General features: G+C 45.1%; 1 protein-coding gene across 8 annotated transcripts in view; it reads right to left on the bottom strand.

Moving 5' to 3' along the window:
* Positions 1-19,791, bottom strand: part of cfap45 (cilia and flagella associated protein 45) — a 119,970-nt gene that overhangs the window by 28,365 nt on the left and 71,814 nt on the right. For all 8 annotated transcript variants that reach the window (XM_059648221.1, XM_059648218.1, XM_059648215.1 and 5 more), the window contains 4 exons: positions 17,288-17,466; positions 15,907-16,036; positions 11,607-11,753; positions 6,070-6,183 (listed from right to left, as the gene is read on the bottom strand). In XM_059648221.1, coding sequence (XP_059504204.1) covers positions 6,070-6,183; positions 11,607-11,753; positions 15,907-16,036; positions 17,288-17,466 — 570 coding nt within the window. The remainder of the gene's footprint in view (positions 1-6,069; positions 6,184-11,606; positions 11,754-15,906; positions 16,037-17,287; positions 17,467-19,791) is intronic.

Here is a 19,791-nt window from a genome sequence, read left to right as displayed (position 1 = left end):
TAAAGATGACAAACAGCAGTGGACCCAACACCGACCCTTGCGGTACACCACTAGTAACTGGACTCCAGTATGAACATTTCCCATCAACCACCACCCTCTGTCTTCTTTCAGCAAGCCAATTTCCGATCCAAACTGCTATATCTCCCACAGCCCCACGCCTCCGCATTTTGTACAATAGCCTCCTGTGGGGAAGCTTATCGAACGCCTTGCTGAAATCCATATACACCACATCAACCGGTTTATTCTCATCTACCTGTATGGTCACCTTCTCAAAGAACTCAATAAGGTTTGTGAGGCATGACCTACCCTTTACAAAACCGTGTTGACTATCCCTAATCAAATTATTCTTTTCTAGATGATTATAAATCCTATCCCTTATAACCTTTTCCAACACTTTACCAACAACTGAGGTAAGGCTCACTGGTCTATCATTACCAGGGTTGTCTCTACTCCCCTTCTTGAACAGGGGAACCACATTTGCTATCCTCCAGTCTTCTGGCACTATTCCTGTAGACAATGACGAGTTAAAGATCAATGCCAAAGGCTCGGCAATCTCCTCCCTGGCTTCCCAGAGGATCCTAGGATAAATCCCATTCAGCCCAGGGGATTTATCTATTTTCACCCTCTGTAGGATTTCTAATACCTCTTCCTTGTGAACCTCAATCCCACCTAGTCTAGTAGCCTGTATCTCAGTATTCTCCTCGACAACATTGTCATTTTTCTAGAGTGAATACTGTCGAAAAATATTCATTTAGTGCTTCCCCTATCTCCTCTGACTCCACACACAACGTCCCAATACGATCCTTGATTGGCCCTAATTTTACTCTCGTCATTCTTTTATTCCTTAAATACCTATAGAAAGCCTTAGGGTGTACCCTGATCCTATCCGCCAACAACTTCTCATGTCTCCTCCTGGCTCTTCTGAGCAACATAAATGCCCTAAAGGCACAAATAGAGGTACAAATGAATATGATGTATTCGCTCTCGCAAAATCATAGCCGCATGGTGACTAGAACCGGGAACTGAATATCTAAGAATATTCAATGTTTAGGAAGGACAGGCAGGATGGAAAGGAAGGTGGAGTATTGTTAATAATAAGGGAGTAGATATTTACATTAGGAAGCACAGAGACAGCGCAAAGTAACTGAACACTAAGGCTGTGGAGGACAAATTTCTGCACTGTGTTAGGCATGGTTTTCGAAAGCAGTATGTTGAGAAGCTAATTAGAAGACATCTTACTTTAGATCTAATATTATGTAATGACAAAGAACTAATTAACAATCTAGTAAAAGTACTTTTAGGAATGAAAGATGACATAGACTTGCATATTTTGTTTAAAAGGAAGGAAAATCATTCTGAAGTAAGGGTGTTAAATTTGAATGAGCAAAATATGAGGGTATGAGGCATAAATTGGTTGAGGTGGATTGGAAAATATGTTAAAGGCATGACTGGGCTTTGCCAATGGGCAGTCTTTCAAGAAACGAAAACAGATATTGCTGGAAAAGCTCAGAAGGCCTGGCAGCATCTGTAAAAATAAATGAGAGTTAACATTTTGGGGCCAGTTCTCCAGGACTAATGGAAGCACGGAAGTGTTGGCTTTTATGCAGAGGATAGGATGGGGTTAAGGGGTAAGGAGTAAACAATATGTGAGGTTAGAGAAAGCAGTTGGACAGACAAAAGAGTGGATAATGATCTGGCTAGGAGGATGAATAGCAGACTAACATAGCAGACTATGCAATAACAAGGCCTGGTGTATCAGGGTGGGGACTAGAACATGGAAGAGTTCAAACCCTAAAGTTATTGAACCAGATATTGAGTCCAGAAGGTGACAGTGGTTTCAATTTCTCTGTCCTAGTCACCAATTCCAAACTACTGCCCCCCTCAGCCCCGAACTAACTGCACTCCATGTGCTCAGATCCAACCCTGAATTTGTTATTAAGCCTGCTGATAAGGGTGGTGCTGTTGTATTCTGGCGTACTGATCTCTACATTGCAGAGACTCAACCCAAGCCCTCAGATATCTCCTCCTATCTCCTCTTGGTCCATGAGCTCACCAAGAACAAAGAAAATTACAACACAAGAACAGGGCCTTTGGCCCTCCAAGTCTGCACCGACATGCTGCCTGTCACAACTAAAACCCCCTACCCTTCCTGAGACCCTATTCCTCTACTCCCATCCTATTCATATAGCTGTCAAGGCGCCCTTTAAAAGTCACTATCGTATCTGCTTCCACTACCTCCCCCAGCAGCGAGTTCCAGGCACCTACCACCCTCTGTGTAAAAAAACTTGCCTTGTTCATCACCTTTCAACCTTGCTCCTCACACCTTAAACCCATGACCCCCGGTAACTGACTCTTCCACTCTGTGAAAAAGCTTCTGACTGTCCAGTCTGTCCATGTTCCTCATAATCTTGTTGACCTCTATCAGGTGCCCCCCCCTCAACCTCTGTCCTTCCAGTGAGAACAACCCAAGTTTCTCCATCCTCTCTCCATACCAGGGAAATCCTGGCAAATCTTTTCTGTACCCTCTCCAAAGCCACCACATCCTTCTGGTAGTATGGCGATCAGAATTGAACGCAATATTCCAAATGTGGCCTAACTAAGGTTTTATAAAGCTGCAGCATTACCAGCCAATTTTTAAACTCCATGCCCTGGCTGATGAAGGCAAGTATGCCTTGTTGACTACCTTTTCCACCTGTGTGGCCATTTTCAGTGACCTGTGTACCTGTACTCCCAAATTCCTCTGTCTATCAATACTCTTAAGGGATCTGCCATTTACTGTATATTTTCCATGTGGATTAGACCAACTCCCACAGTTACCTGGTCAATGCATCCTCTTATTCTGCTATATATAAAGACTCTATTCCACTCTCCCAGTTCCACCATAGTTCCAATAAGGCCAACTTCGACAAGGGAGCCTCCAAAATGTCCACCTTCTTCCTCAACCAAGGATTCCCCAGCACCGTTGTTGTCAGAGCCTTCAACTGGGTCTGACCCATCTCCTACACTTAGGCTCTCACCCCCTCTCTTACCTCCAACAACAGCTATGGGGTTGTCTTTAACCTCACCTGTCATTCCACCAGCATCCACATCCAGAAGATCATTTAGCACAATTTCTGCTACCTCCAGCTAGATGCCACTACCAGACATATTTTGCCCTGCCCTTCCTTGTCCTTCCACAGGAACCATTCCCTCCGGGACACATTGTTCCATGCTTCTTTCACTCCCAACACCCCCCAAAACCCCACGGCACCTTCCCCTGCAATCATTGAAGGTGTAACACCTGCTTATTTACCTCCTCTCACCTCAGTATCCAAGGGCTCAAACATAAATTCCAGGCGAAGCAATACTTTACCAGCAATTCACAAAATCTAGTCTACTGCATTCGCTGCTCACAATGTGGTCTCCTCTACACTGAGGAAATAAAGCGCAGATGGGTGACTGCCTACATTCTCCCTGAAAAAATAACCCTGGGCCTCCTGTTGTCTGTTGCTTCAACATATCATCCTGTTCTCTGGCCAATATCTCTGTCTCAAGCTTGCCGCAGCGCTACCGTGAAGGTCAGCGTAAGCTGGAAGAACACCTCATTTTCTGCTTGGGGACCCTGCAGCCTTCTGGAGTCAATATCGAGTTCAATGATATTAGGGCTTGACTTCTCCTATGTCCTAGTCCCCACCTCCATACACCAGGCTTTGTTATCACATACACAACAGCAACAACATCATTTAAAGTGTTGTTCTGAGGAAGTGTCACCAGACCCAAAACATTAACTGTTTTTCCCTTCACAGATTCTGCCAGACCTGCTGAGCTTTTCCAGCAACTTTGTTTTTGTTCCTGATTTACAGCATCTGCAGTTCTTTCGGTTTTTACTTGTTGTCACATAGTGTGCTTTTACACACAACTCCATTAACAGCTATTCGCCCTCCTGTCCAGATTATCATTCAATCCTTTGTCTGTCCAACCGTTCATCTCTTTATTTGGGCTCTATCCCCACCTATCGTTTACTCCTTACCCCTCGTTGCACCCTATCTTCTGTATGAGAAAATAGCCTTTCCCTAGCTACTAACAGTTCTGAAGAAGGGTCACTGGTAACTCTGATTACTGTTCATGGATGCTGCCAGACCTGTGAGCTTTTCTGGCAACTTCTGTTTTTGCTTCTGATTTACGGCATTACAACATTCTCTGGCAACCACAGAGAAATCGAAATCCATTTCAAGCCCACTGCCTCTCACAGCTACCTAGATTACACCTCCTCCCACCCATCCGCCTGCAAACATGCCAGCCCTTATTCTCAATTCCTTTGCCTCCGTCACATCTGCTCCCAGGATGAGGCATTCCACTCCCGAACATCTCAGATGTCCTAGTTTTTCAATTACCACAAATTCACCCCCTCAGTGGTCGAGAACGCCCTCAACCGTGTCTCCTGCATTTCCTGCAACTCATCCCTCACACCCCTCCTCACAATAACAACCAAAACAGAATCCCCCTGTCCTCATGTACCACCCCACCAACCTCTGGATCCAACGCATCATCCTCCGACACTTCCACCATCTGCAATTCAACCCCACAACCAAAGACATTTTTCCCTCCCCATCCTTATCTGCTTTCTGGAGGAACCACTCTCTCTGTGACTCCCTTGTCCGCTCCACACTCCCCTCCAGCCCTACCACACCCGGCACTTTTCCCTGCAACCAAAGCAAGTGCTACACCTTTACCTCCCCCCTCACCCCCATCCCAGGCCCTAAGAAGACTTTCCATATCAAACAGATGTTCACCTGCACATCTGCCAATGTGGTATACTGTATCCACTGTTCCTGTTGTGGCATCCTCGACATCGGGGAAACCAATGGGAGGCTTGGGGACTGCTTTGCAGAATACCTATGCTCAGTTTGCAACAAACAGCTACACCTCCCAGTCGCGAACCATTTCACTTCCCCTCACCCCGTCCAACTCCTCGGACAACATGTCCATCCTGGGCCTCCTGCATTGCCATGATGATGCCACCCGAAAGATGCAGGAACAGTGTCTCATATTTCGCTTGGGAACCCTGCAGCCCAAGGGTATTAATGTGGACTTCACAAGCTTCAAAATCTCCCCTCGCCCGACCACATCCCAAAACCAGCTCAGCTAGTCCCCATCTCCCTAACCATTCCTCCTACCTCAAGCCCTACCCCCATCTCCTACCCACTAACTTCATCCCGCCTCCTTGACTTGTCTGTCCTCCTTGAACCGACCTATCCCCTCCCTAACACCCCACCTACATTCACCTTCACTGGCTCTAACCCTGCCTCTTTGACCTGTCTGACTCCTCTCACCCTATCTTCTCCATTATCCATTTTCTATCTGCTTCCCCCTGTCTCCCTATTTATTTCAGAATCCCCTTGTCCTCCCCCATTTCTGAAGAAGGGTCTCGACTCAAAACGTCAAATTTTCCTACTCCTCTGATGCTGCTTGGCCTGCTGTGTTCATCCAGCTTCACACCATGTTATCTCAGATTCTCCAGCATCAGCAGTTCCTACTATCTCTGCAACACCCTTACAACCCACCTAAGCTACACATCCCTGAACACTACAGGCAATTTAGTATGACCAATCAACCTAACCTGCACATCTTTGGACTGTGGAGAGAAACTAGGCTATCCAGAGGAAACCCATGCAGACATAGGGACAATTTGCAAACTCCACAAAGGCAGTCACCTGAGGGTGGATATGAACTCAGGCCCCTGGTGCTGTGAGGCAGCAGTGCTAACCATTGAGCCACCATGCTGCCCCCATGTTAGGCATATTAGGAACATTTAAGGTGTATCTTGATAAACACATTGATGAGACATCAACAGAGGGATAAAGGCTTGTTCCTATGCTGTCTTGAATTGTAATGTATTGTATTAAATAAGTTTGTGCAAGCTCCTTAGTGTCACACTTGGTCAAATTCAGTCTTTACATCAGAAGTAACCATCTTACCTCGCTACTTCACATTGATTGGCTTCTCTCATTTGCTTTCTCTCAGGAAACTTTCTGTACACTGCTTGAAGTCTCTCAGTTCTGTCCTACAGAGGAATACCTCTAAACTAACCTGTTCTGCTTTGTGATCATGTGCTCGTTCTTGCAAGGCCTGCAATCGAGCCACTTCTATTGCCTTCTCCCGCTTCAAACGATTCTGCTGCTCCTCAATTTCAGCTTCTCTTTTCTAGAAAGAAACATACAAAAACAAGAAGAGTTAGTTAGAGGAAAATTCTGTTTCTTCAGCCCCAGCCACTGACTGTCTTGCTTGCTTTCTTTTTCTCTGTCTCTTTATCCCTCCATCTCTCCTTTTCTCTCCTATAGGAACACAGAAAATTGACGCAGGAGTAGAGTAGTCAGCCTTTCAAGTCTGCTCCAGCATTCATTATGATCATGGATGATCATCCAATAGCTTATTTCTGCTTTTCCTCCATATGCTTTGATTCCTTCAGCCACAAGTGCTAAATCCAAGCCTGTCTTGAAAAACATTCAATGTTTTGGCTTCAACTGCCTTCTGTGGTAGTGAATTCCACAGGCTCACCACTCTGTGAAGAAATTTCTCCTCATGTTACTCCTGAATAGTTTATCCGTATCCTTCAATTCTGACCCTTTGTTCCGGACTTCCCATCATCGGAAATATCCTTCCAGCATCAATCCTGTCTAGTCCTGCTAGAATTTTACAACCATCCATGAGATCTCCCCCTCATTCTTATGAACTCCAGCAGTTATAATTCTAGCTGATTCAACCTTTCTTTATATGTTAGTCTAGCCATCCCAGGAATCAATCTCCACTACATTCCTCTATAGCAAGTACATCCTTCCTCAAGTATAGAGACAAAAACTACACACAATTTTCCAAGTGTGGCTGGCCTCACTAAGCCGTGTATAATGGCAGCAAGACAGCCTTGCTCCTGCGAATGAATTCTCTCACTATGGAGGTCAACATACCATTTGGCTTCTTTTTTACCTGCTGCACTTGCATGCTTGCCTTCAGCATGTACAAGGACACCTAGTCTCATTAGACATTCCCCTCTCTCAATTTACAGCCATTCAAATAATAATCTGCCTTCCTGTTTTGGCTACCAACATGGGTAACTTCACATTTATCTACATTTTACTGCATCTGCCATTCATTTACCCACTCAGCCTCTCTACACGACACTGATGTATCTCTACACATTCCTCAGTGCTCACCATTCTACCTGACTTTATATCATCTGTAAATTTGAGATATTACATTTAGCTCCCTCAGCCAAATCATTTACATATACTGTGAATAGCCAAGGTTCTAGTACTGATCCCCATTAGTCTCTGCTTCATTCAAAAAAAGACTAATTTATTCTGACAGTTTGATTCCTGTCTGCCAACCAGTTTTCCATCTCAAGGAATTATTGCAATTCCATTTGCATTAATTTTCCACTCCGAAGTCTTACATGGGACTTTGTCGAAAGCCTTTTGAAAATCCAAATAAACCCTATTCACTGGCTCCTCTTCATCAACTCTACTAGTTGCATCATTGAAGAACTCTATTAAATTTTTCAACTTGATTTCTCGTTTGTAAATCCATGCTGACTCTGTATGATCCTTTCACTGTTTTGCAACTGTACAGCTATTAATTCTTTTATAATGGATTCCAGCATTTTTCCAAACATCCACATCAGGCTGACTGATCTATAACTCCTGGTTTTCTCTCTTCTTCTCTTTTCACATAGCGGGATCACATTAGCTATCTTCTAATTTGTAGGAGCTGTTCCAGAGTGTGTACGTAACTTGGAAGATGACTACCAATACATAGAACACAGAACATTACAGCACAGTACAGGCCCTTCGGCCCTCGATGTTGTGTGAACCTGTTGTACCAATCTGAAGCCCATCTAACCTACACTATTCCATGTACGTCCATATGCTTGTTCAATGACAACTTAAATGTACTTAAAGTTGGCGAATCGACTACCGTTGCAGGCAAAGCGTTCCATTCCCTCACTACACTCTGAGTAAAGAAACTAACTCTGACATCTGTCCTATATCTTTCACCCCTCAATTTAAAGCTATGCTCCCTCCTGCTCGCCGTCACCATCCGAGGAAAAAGGCTCTCCCTAATCCACCCTATCCAACCCTCTGATTATTTTATATGTTTCAATTAAGTCACCTCTCAACCTTCTCTCTAATGAAAACAGCCTCAAGCCCCTCAGCCTTTCCTCATAAGACCTTCCCTCCATACCAGGCAACATCCTAAATCTCCTCTGCACCCTTTCCAAAGCTTCCACATCCTTCTTATAATGCGGTAACCAGAACTGTACACAATACTCCAAGTGCGGCCGCACCAGAGTTTTGAACAGCTTCACCATAACCTCTTGGTTCCGGAACTCGATCCTTCTATTAATAAAAGTTAAAACACTGTATACCTTCTTAACAGCCCTGTCAACCTGGGTGGCAATTTTCAAGGATCTGCGCACATGGACACCGAGATCTCTCTGCTCATCTACACTACTAAGAATCTTACCATTAGTCCAGTACTTTGCATTCCGGTTACTCCTACCAAAGTGCATCACCTCACACCTGTCTGCATTAAACTCCATTTGCCACCTCTCAGCCCAGCTCTGCAGCTTATCTATGTCTCTCTGTAACCTACAACATCCTTCGTCACTATCCACAACTCTAATGACCTTGGTGTCGTCTGCAAATTTACTAACCCATCCTTCTACGCCTTCATCCAGGTCATTTATAAAAATGACGAACAACAGTGGACCCAACACCGACCCTTGCGGTACACCACTAGTAACTGGTCTCCAGGATGAACATTTCCCATCAACCACCACCCTCTGTCTTCTTTCAGCAAGCCAATTTCTGATCCAAAGTGCTATATCTCCCACAACGGTCCGTACTAGACCTAGCAATTTGGAATAAGCCTGGTCAGGTGATTAAGTTTCAGTGGGGGAACATTTTGTGATCAGTGATCATAATTCTATACATTTTAAGTTGCATATGGATAAGGATAAGAGCAGTCCTCGGGTGAAAATACAAGACTGGGGTAAGGCTAACTGAGATAATATTAAGCAAGAATTGGGGAATGTAGATTAGGGGCAGATGTTTGAGAGCAAATCCACATCGGTCATGTGGGAATCTTTTAAAGGCCAATTAATTAAAGTTCACGGCGAGCATGTTTCTGTGAAAATGAATGATAAGGATGGCAAGATTCGGAATCCTCGGATGATAATAAAAATTGTGATTTTTGTCAAGAACGAAAAAGAGGGATACATAAAGTTTAGGAAAATGAAGGTAGTCAGAATCCTTATAGAATATAAAGAAAGCAGGAAAGAACTTCAATGAAGAGTTGGGAAGACTAAAAGGGGACATGAAACATCCTTATTAACAAACTGAATTGAATTAGTTTTATTGTCACGTACACAAATGAATACAGTGAAAGGTTTACAGTTGCTGCATTACAACACCATCTTAGGAAGAAAGGTCTCTCAGAACAGATACTCAAGATCAAATTCTTAGGAAACAAAAATGAAAAGTAAAGAAATAAATTGTCCAGCATTATAGGTCATTGGAATAAATTGGAGAAATAAAAAAAACTAAGAAGTTCAGAGTATCAGTCTTTCTGACCCTGTCCATACTGGCACCTAGCCTCAAGGGAGACCTCTACCGCCAAGCAGCTGCCTCTGTTGGATTCACCAAGGAATGGCCCCACTTTAGGCATCATCTCTTCGCTGCTGGGCCCACTTTGCTGGCTCTGCTGAAGCCACACTTGGCCTTCAACCAAGAGTCTCTGGCTCTGCTGCCAGGCCAGGCTGTCATTGGCCACGAGTCCTGCTTTGGCTGCAGAGGTTTTGCCAGTGCCGCCATCTTGAAGAGTTGACTGCCGCTGGTGTTGCTGATCTGATCGTTGGAAGAGCTTTGTTGCTGCTGCCACCGGACCCTAATGCCAGGAGAACAACGTCGCTGTTGTTAGCACCACCACCAATGCTGGGAGAATAATTCTGCTGCTGCAGCCACCAGGTCCAACTGCCGGGAGGATAACCTTGCTCCTGCAAATGTTAGCCTCAAATACCAGAAGACCTTACTTGCTGCCACTGCCTCTGATTACTAGGAGAAGCCACATCTACCAGCCCGCATGCGGCCCTCTGTGGCTGCTGCGCTGGTGGTGCTGACCAACCCACCACAGTACAGAAGAAGACAAAGACCAGAAGATAAGGAAAAACAAGCAAAAGAAAAGCACAGAAGCAAAAATAAAACAAACAAGGAAAGCAGTGATAATGGGAACTGCAGATGCTGGAGAATCCAAGATAATAAAATGTGAGGCTGGATGAACACAGCAGGCCCAGCAGCATCCCAGGAGCACAAAAGCTGACGTTTCGGGCATAGACCCTTCATCAGAGACCAGATGGGAACAGACAGGCTCCAGGCAAAAGCCCACATGCAGCCCTGTTACTCCACCACTGTCTTGGACCAGAAAAGAATTATGGAAATTTCAAAGTGAGTTTTGTGCATATAAAGAGGAAAGGCTAGGGAAAGGGTATGTCCACTCAGGACAAATGAAGGAATTTATGCATGGAGCTGGAGGAAATGTCCTTAAAAAATACTTCGCATTGGTGTTCACAAAGAAGAAGGACATAGTGGGTGGTAAGTCTAGAGAGGGATATGTTGATATTCTAGGGCATACCAACATAAAAAAGGAGAGGTTGAGTGTCTTGAAAAGCATTATGGTAGACAAGGTCCCCAGGACCTGATGGAATCTGTTCAGCTACAGAGGGAGGTGAAGGGGTGAATTAGAACATAGAATTGCTGGGCCCTTGTACAAAATCATTATATCCTCTTTACACTCAGGAGTGGTCCCAGAGGATTGGACAATAACCATGGGTTTCCTTTGTTTAAGAAGGACAACAGATATCATCCTGTTCAACAGTGTGACCATCTTGGTGGATGGTCTATGACTAATTGAAGCCAATATCTTCTGGCTTTCATTATGCCTAAATTCCACTGATACCTATTCTATGTCACGGTCTTCTGAGGCCAAACCCTTTCTCACTGACATCTTTATGTCATCCTTTACTATCAATACCACTCCTCCATTCTGACTGTCTTGTTGTAATATTATATACTGTGTAATATGTAGTTCCTAACCTGAATCACCATATAACTATTTCTCCATAATTGTGTTTAGATCTAAATGATTTATATCTGTGCCACTAGTTCATCATTCTTATTGACAGGTTTAGATAAAGCCAACAAAGAAAAATAATTTCAAATTGCTAACAGCATGACTAGGGCACCCAGATTTACAGTTGCAGGCAAGAGGTGCAGGATGCATATGATGAACCTTTTAATACAGTGAATTATAATGATCTGGATCTCACTTCCACCAGTTTTGGAAGCAGAGATAAGAACCATTTCCTAAGGTATTGAAGGACACTTGGAAGAAAATTAACTTTCAGGGCTAGGGGGTTAGATGGGATCATGGTACTGTTGCTGTACTGGCTTCACAAGCCAAGAGGCTTCCTTCTATAACCTAAATGACTCAATGACTCCCATCCCATCATCCCTCTTCAATTCTCTCTGACAACCTACTTCCCCCCGCTTTGTCCCACTGCTATGGCCTTTTACCAACTTGGCATCCTGGAATTCCTGTACTTTCTGATCGGCCTGCCGGTCTAGCTGTTGCATCAGCTCTCGATGTTTCTGAACTTGCTCATTGGATTCCTTGATCTCCTGGTGTCTCCTTCTCTGTTGTTGACGCTTATTTTGCAAATTCTGTTTTCGAGAAAGAGGTATACAGAGGTTATTAAGGTAGAAAGGAGAGGGGAGGATCCATTTGATGGAAACCAAGAGTGAAGTGGGAAAGGAAGGAGTGAATGGTGTGAAAAGAACATTTTTGGAACGGAAGGAGGTAGGTAAAAATAAAAGAGGCTGTGGGAGAGGAGGGGGGAGTATGTGAGGTGCAGAGGTGAAAAGGTAAGGGAAAAGGAGATGAAAATGGGAAGAGATGATAGTAGAGAAGGAATGAAAGATGGTGAGGGTCAGGGAAGAGATGAGGGATGCAGACGAAAAGGATTGGGAGAGGCAGACTTAAGGAGAGGGCAAGTGAGAAGTGAGGGGGTGGAAGTGGAGGGGCTGAGTTAAAAGCAAGAAAATGAAGTCGAGGAGTGAAGGAACACAATGAGATTGAGGCAGAAGAGAGGAAGAGTGGGACGGGAGAGTGAGAGAAACGGAAGGAGGAAGAAGAAAGGGAGATGAAAGAAGAAGGAAAAGATAGAAGAAAGGAGTGTGGAGATGGAGAGTTGGAGGGGAGAAGGGAAGGAAGAGAAGGGGACTGAGAGGGGAGGGGGTGAAAGGGCAGGTGGGAGAATAGTACATGGTGACATAGAACATAGAACAGTACAGCACTGTACAGGCCCTTCGGCCCACGATGTTGTGCAGTCCTATCATCTTACTAAGATCAAACTACCCTGCATACACTAAATTTTACTATCCTCCATGTGGCTAGCCAAGAGTTGCTTAGAAGTCTCTAATGTAGCAGACTCTACTACCACTGCCGGCAGCACATTCCACACGCCCACCACTCTCTGTGTGAAGAACCTACCTCTGACATCTCCCCTATACCTTCCTCCAATCACCTTAAAATAACGCCCACTCAGAATAGTCATTTCTGTCCTGGAAAATGTCTCTGACTATCCACTCTATCTATGCCTATCATCATCTTGTACACCTCAATCAAGTCACCTCTCATCCTTCTTCACTCCAATGAAAAAAGCCCTAGCTCACTCAACCTTTCCTCATACGACCTGCTCTCCAGTCCAGGAAGTATCCTGGTAAATCTTCTCTGCACGCTCTCTAAAGCTTCCATATCTTTCCCATAATGAGGTGAACAGAACTGAACACAATATTCCAAGTGTGGTTTAACCAGAGTTTTATAGAGCTGCAGCATAACCTCACAGCTCTTAAACTCAAATCCACTGCCAATTAAAGCCAACACACCATATACTATACTCTCTCCACCTATCTTCTTTACTCTCTATCTTCGGTCCGCCTCCCCCTCTCTCCCTATTTATTCCAGTTCCCTCTCCCCATCCCCCTCTCTGATGAAGGGTCTAGGCCCGAAACGTCAGCTTTTGTGCTCCTGGGATGCTGCTTGGCCTGCTGTGTTCATCCAGCCTCACATTTTATTATCTTGCAACACACCATATGCCTTCTTTACAACCCTATCAACTTGCGTAGCAATTTTGAGGTATCTATGGACGTGGACCCCAAGATCCCTTTATTCCTTACACTGCCGAGAATCCTGCCATTAACCCTGTATTCTGCATTCAAATTCGACCTTCCAAAATTCAGGGTTGAATTCCATCTCCCACTCCTCTGCCCAGCTCTGCATCCTGTCAATGTCTTGTTGCAACCTACAACAACCAACATTGTCTACAACTCCACCAACCTTCATGTCATCGGCAAACTTACTAACTGACCCTTCCACTTCTTCATCCAAATCATTTATAAAGATCATACAGAGCAGAGGTCCCTAAACAGATCCCTGCGGAACCCCACTGGTCACCGGGCTTCAAGCTGAATACTTTCCATCTACTACCACTCTCTGTCTTCTACTGGACAGCCAGTTTTGTATCCAGACTGCCAAATTTCCCTGAATCCCATGCCTACTTACTTTCTCAATGAGCCCACCATTGCTGAAATGCCTTGCGAAAATCCAAATACACCATATCCACTGCTCTACCTTCATCAATGTGTTTTGCCGCATCCTCAAAGAATTCAATAAGGCTTGTGAGGCATGACCTGCCCCTCACAAAGCCATGCTGACTACTTCTAATCAAACTATGCTTTTCCAAATAATCACAAATACTATCTCTCAGAGTCCTCTCCAATAATTTGCCCAGCACAGAAGTAAAACTGACTGATCTGTAATTCTCAGGGTTATTCCTATTCCCTTTCTCGAACATTTGTCACCCTCCAATCTTCTGGTACTACTCCAGTGGACAGTGAGAACATTATTGCCAAAGGGGCAGCAATCTCTTAGCCCGCTTCCCGTAGTAACCTTGGGTCTGTCCCGTCTGGCCCAGGGGACTTATCTATCCTCATGTTTTTCAAAATTTCTAGCACATCCTCCTTCCTAACATCAACCTGTTCAAGCATACCTGCCTGTTTCATGCTGTCCTCACAAACATCAAGGTCCCTTTGACCGGTGAATACTGAAGCAAAGTATTTATTAAGGACCTCCCCTACCTCCTAAGACCCTGTACAAGTTTCCTTCCATCTTCTTGTTCCTCACGTAAGCCAGAAAACCTTGGGGATTTCCTTGATCCTACCCACCAAGGTTTTCTCATACGCCCTTCCGGCTCACCTAAATCCATTCTTCAGTTTCTTCCTGGCTACCTTCTCAACCTCTAGAGCCCTGTCCGATTCTTGCTTCCTCAACCTTAAGTAAGCTTCCTTCTTCCTCTTGACTCGGTGTTTCACATAGCTTGTCATCCAAGGTTCCATCACCCTACCATCCTTTCCTTGCCTCAGTGGGACAAACCTATCCAGCACTTGTAGCAACTGGTCCCTAAATAACCTCCATATTTCTATCGCGCATTTTCCTGAGAAGATCTGATCCCAAGTGGTGCTCCGTAGTTCTTGCCTAATAGCACTGTAATTCCCCCTCCCCCAATTAAATACTTTCCCATACCATCTGCTCCTATCCTTCTCCATGACTATAGTAAAGGTCAGGGAGTTGTGATCACTATCACCGAAATGCTCTCCCTCCAATAGATCTGACACCTGGCTTGCTTCATTGCCAAGCACCAAATTCAATACGTCTTCCCCTCTAGTGACGATGGAATGTAACAGGGAGACTGAGTACAGGAAAAGAACAGAGGACTGGAGAGGAGGGAAAAGTCAGGAAGAAATGGATGTGGGACGACAGAGACATTACAACAGCAGGAGAATGAGAGAATGGGATTGAAGAATGGAAAGCCAATGAAAGTGGGAGAGAGGCAGAGGAGGAAATGAGAGATCATAACATGTCAAAGGTGGCAGAATGGAGCAAGAAGAAGAGAGTGCAGGAGTTAGGAGGAAGGAAGGTTTCATCAGTCTCACTCACTCACTCATTCTTGTTCTTTTTTCAGTTCTCAATGTTACTTACTCTGCATGCTTTCACTCTTGATCTCTTGTTAATTTTTAAAATTATTTATTCACAGAATGAGGGCATCGCTGGCCAGGCAGCATTTATTGCCTGTCCCTAATTGCCCAGATAAGAGTCAACCACATTGCTGTGGAAACAGTCACATTTAGGCCAGACCAGGTAAGGATAGCAGATTTCTTTCCCTAAAGGCCATCAGTGAACCGGATGGGCTTTTCTTGACAATCAGCAATAGATTCATGATCATCATTAGACTCTAATGTCCAGATATTTACTGAATTCAAATTCCACCTTCAGCCATGGCAGGATTTGAACCTGGGTCTCCAGAATATTACTTAGTCTCTGGGTTAACTGTCAAGCGATAATACTGTTAGGCCATCGCCTCGCTTTGTTTTTAATCTCATTCTCACTCTTGCTCTTTTTTTCCATTCTTGCACTCAGTTTCGCTTCTCAATTTTACTTTCTCACCGTTCCCTTCATTCACAGATTTGCTCTCTGTCTTGGTTTGTCATTCTCATTCATGTTTGCTGCCCACTCACTTTGCTTCCTCTCACTTTCTCCTACCCTCTCATTCTACATTCTCTGCTTGTGGTCACTCACTTATGGTCTCTCCCTCATGATTTCGCACCTTCTCATTCATCCATCTTCTCACTCTCTCCTGCTTGTGGGCTCTCAATCTCTCTCTCTCAATCATGATCTCTCACTCACTCTTTCTTTGTGGTTTATGACTTTCTCACTCTCACACTCATCATGCTTTCATTCTCTCAATTTTTCTCTCACCTCCAGATCTTCCTGCTGCATTCTCTCCATTGCCTGAACTCTCTCCACAGCCTGCAATGCTTTATGTTCTAGTTGCAACATCCGTTCTTGTTCTCTCTCCTCAATTTGCTGAACGATGTGAGCTTTAGCCCTGCAACAGCAGAGTGCAAAATTAGACTCAATCCCAATCTCCTTCATCCCTCTCTTTTCAATTTTCTGTCTTTGCCTCCTTCTCTCTCTCTCCATCTCTCTCTTTCTCTCTGTTTCCCTGACCCCTCTCATTCCATCTCAGGCCATAAGCATTCTGTCATCATCCCATTATCTCTTTCTCTTACTTGTTCTATGTATCTCTATTTCAGTCTAACAAAGCAGGCCAAGCAGCATCTTAGGAGCACAAAAGCTGACCTTTCGGGCCTTTTCTGATGAAGGGGCTAGGCCCAAAACGTCAGTTTTTGTGCTCCTAAGATGCTGCTTGTCTTGCTGTGTTCATCCAGCTCTTTGTTATCTCATTTTCTCTAGCATCTGCAGTTCCCATTATCTCTATTTCAGTATGACTGTTTCTCTTTCTGTCTCTTGCTCTCTCCCTCTACCTTGCTCCTCCTCTCCGTCTTGATCCCTCTTTTTGTTTTGCTTCCTTTCTTTGCCATGCTCCCTCCTTGTCTTAATTACTCCCTTCTGTCCCCCTTCTCTTTCACTCTCTGGCTCAATCCCTACCAGCCCAGCTCTTCCCCTCCACCCACTGCATCCCAAAACCAGTCCAACCTGGCTCTGCCTCCCTAACCTGTTCTTCCTCTCACCCATCCCTTCCTCCCACCCCAAGCCGCACCTCCATCTCCTACCTACTAACCTCATCCCACCTCCTTGACCTGTCCGTCTTCCCTGGACTGACCTATCCCCTCCCTACCTCCCCACCTATACTCTCCTCTCCACCTATCTTCTTTTCTCTCCATCTTCGGTCCGCCTCCCCCTCTCTCCCTATTTATTCCAGAACCCTCACGCCATCCCCCTCTCTGATGAAGGGTCTAGGCCCGAAACGTCAGCTTTTGTGCTCCTGAGATGCTGCTGGGCCTGCTGTGTTCATCCAGCCTCACATTTTATTATCTTGGATTCTCCAGCATATGCAGTTCCCATTATCACCATTACCATCAATCCTCTTACTTGTTCTCTTTATCCACATCTCTTTCTTGTGCTTGCTCTCCATCTCTCAGTCACTGATTTATTCTATCCATACATCTAATTTGACTTCATAGCTCACTTACTCTACTACCTACTCTTTCTTACTCACTCTTTGATCCATTCTTTATTCTTTTATTCTCCTCTCATCCCCTCTCTGAATTCAAACCGCATTCTCTGTCCAGATTTCTAAATCCATGTCCACCTTTCTCTTCACTCTTTCTCTCACCTGAGCCCATTTTCTTTCCTTATACGTTCAAGCTCATCCTGCATTTTGATAGCTTTCTGGCGATCCACCTCCATCATTTTATCCAGTCGTTTTTCCTCTTCCATCATTTCCTTCTCAATTTGTTCCTTCTCCAGAATCTGGGCATCCCGGATTGCATGACACCGTGCATCTGTGATGGTCTATAGAAATTAAACAGCATGAACAGAAAATCTTCTTGACAGTGTCTGATCAAACTTTTTAAAATTCTTTCATGGTATGTCAGCATTATTGCTCAGGCCAGGACGTATCGCCCGTCCCTAACTACCCTGAAGAAGACGGGGGTGAGTCACTTTCTTGAAAGCGTGCAGTCCTTGTGTTGTAGGTACTCCTTTAGAGCCTGTTATAAATGACGCAGGGATAGCAAGAACTGCCGTTGCTAGAGTCAGAGTCAACACAGTGTGGAGCTCAGGGAACACAGCAGGTCAGGCAGCATCAGAGGAACAGGAAAGTTTACATTTTGGGTAGGTATCCTTAGTCAACATACTGTGTTGACCCTGTTATAAATGACTGAGCAATGGTGGAGGAAAATAAATACACTTTCAAGTCAAAACAGCATGGAGGAAAGAGAATCCCCCTCATCCTCACATACCACCCCACTAACCTCTGGATACAACGCATCATCCTCCGACACTTCCGCCATCTACAATCCGATTCCACCACCCAAGACATTTTTCCATCGCCACCCTTGTCTGCCTTTCGGAGAGACCACTCTCTCCGTGACTCCCTTGTCCGCTCCACACTCCCCTCCAACCCCACCACGTCCGGCACCTTCCCCTGCAACTGCAGGAAGTGTTACACTTACCCCCACACCTCCTCCCTCACCCCCATCCCAGGCTCCAAGATGACTTTCCATATTAAGCAGATGTTCACCTGCACATCTGCCAATGTAGTATACTGTATCCACTGTACCCGGTGTGGCTTCCTCTACATTGAGGAAACCAAACGGAGGCTTGGGGACCGCTTTGCAGAACACCTCCGCTCGGTTCGCAACAAACAACTGCATATCCCAGTCGCGAACCATTTTAACTCCCCCTCCCATTCCTCAGACGACATATCCATCATGGACCTCCTGCAGTGCCACATTGATGCCACCCGAAGGTTGCAGGAACAGCAACTCATATTCTGCTTGGGAACCTTGCAGCTCAATGGTATCAATGTGGACTTCACAAGCTTCAAAATCTCCCCCTACCCCACTGCATCTCAAAACCAGCCCAGCTCATCCCCTCCTCCCACTGCATCACAAAACCAGCCCAGCTCGTCCCCGCCTCCCTCAACTGTTCTTCCTCTCGCCTATCCCCTCCTCCCACCTCTAGCCGCAGCTCCATTTCCCACCTACCAACCTCATCCCACCTCCTTGACCTGTCCATCCTCCCTGGACTGACCTATCCCCTCCCCACCCATACTCTCCTCTCCACCTATGTTCTCTATCCATCGTCGGTCCGCCTCCCTATTTATTTCAGAACCCTCTCCCCATCCCCCTCTCTAATGAAGGGTTGAGGCCTGAAACATCAGCTTTTGTGCTCCTGAGATGCTACTTGGCCTGCTGTGTTCATTCAGCTTCACACTTTGTTATCATGGAGGAAAGCCTGCTGGTGATGGTGTTCTAAACCTCTGCCATCCTTGTCCTATTAATTGATAATAATGACAGGAATGGTGAGAAAATTTGTAAAGCAGAAATACAAAGGGATCTGGGAGTGTTGGTCCAGGATTCTCTAAAAGTTAACTTGCAGGTAGAGTCCGTGATAAAGAAAGCGAATGTTATGTTGTCGTTTATCTCAAGAGGGTTGCAATATAAAAGCAGCGTTGTGCTTCTGAGGCTTTATAAAGCTCTAGTTAGGCCCCATTTAGAATACTGTGTCCAATTTTGGGCACCACATCTCAAAGTACAAAGAAAACTATAGCATAGGAACAGGCCCTTCGGCCCTCCAAGCCTGCGCCGATCAAGATCCTCTGTCTCACCTGTCATCTATTTTCTAAGGGTCTGTGTCTATTTGCTCCCTGCCCATCCATGTACCTGTCCAAATATATCTTAAAAGACACTAACGTGTCTGTGTCTACCATCTCCGCTGGCAACGCGTTCCAGGCACCCACCACCCTCTGTGTAAAGAACTTTCCATGCATATCTCCCTTCAACTTTCCTCCTCTCGCTTTGAACTCATGACCCCTAGTAATTGAGTCCCCCACTCTGGGAAAAAGCTTCTTGCTATCCACCCTGTCTATACCCTTCATGATTTTGTAGACCTCAATCAGGTCCCCCCTCAATCTCCGTTTTTCTAATGAAAATAATCCTAATCTATTCAAGCTCTCTTCATAGCTGGCACCCTCCATACCAGGCAACATCCTGGTGAACTTCCTCTGCACCCTCTCCAAAGCATCCACATCCTTTTGGTAATGTGGCGACGAGGACTGTACACAGTACTCCAAATGTGGCCGAACCAAAGTCCTATGCAACTGCAACATGACCT

This window comes from Stegostoma tigrinum, chromosome 8, assembly GCF_030684315.1.
Source record: "Stegostoma tigrinum isolate sSteTig4 chromosome 8, sSteTig4.hap1, whole genome shotgun sequence".
In the NCBI taxonomy this organism is placed as follows: Eukaryota; Metazoa; Chordata; class Chondrichthyes; order Orectolobiformes; family Stegostomatidae; genus Stegostoma; species Stegostoma tigrinum.
This window is presented reverse-complemented; position numbering and strand designations above follow the sequence as displayed.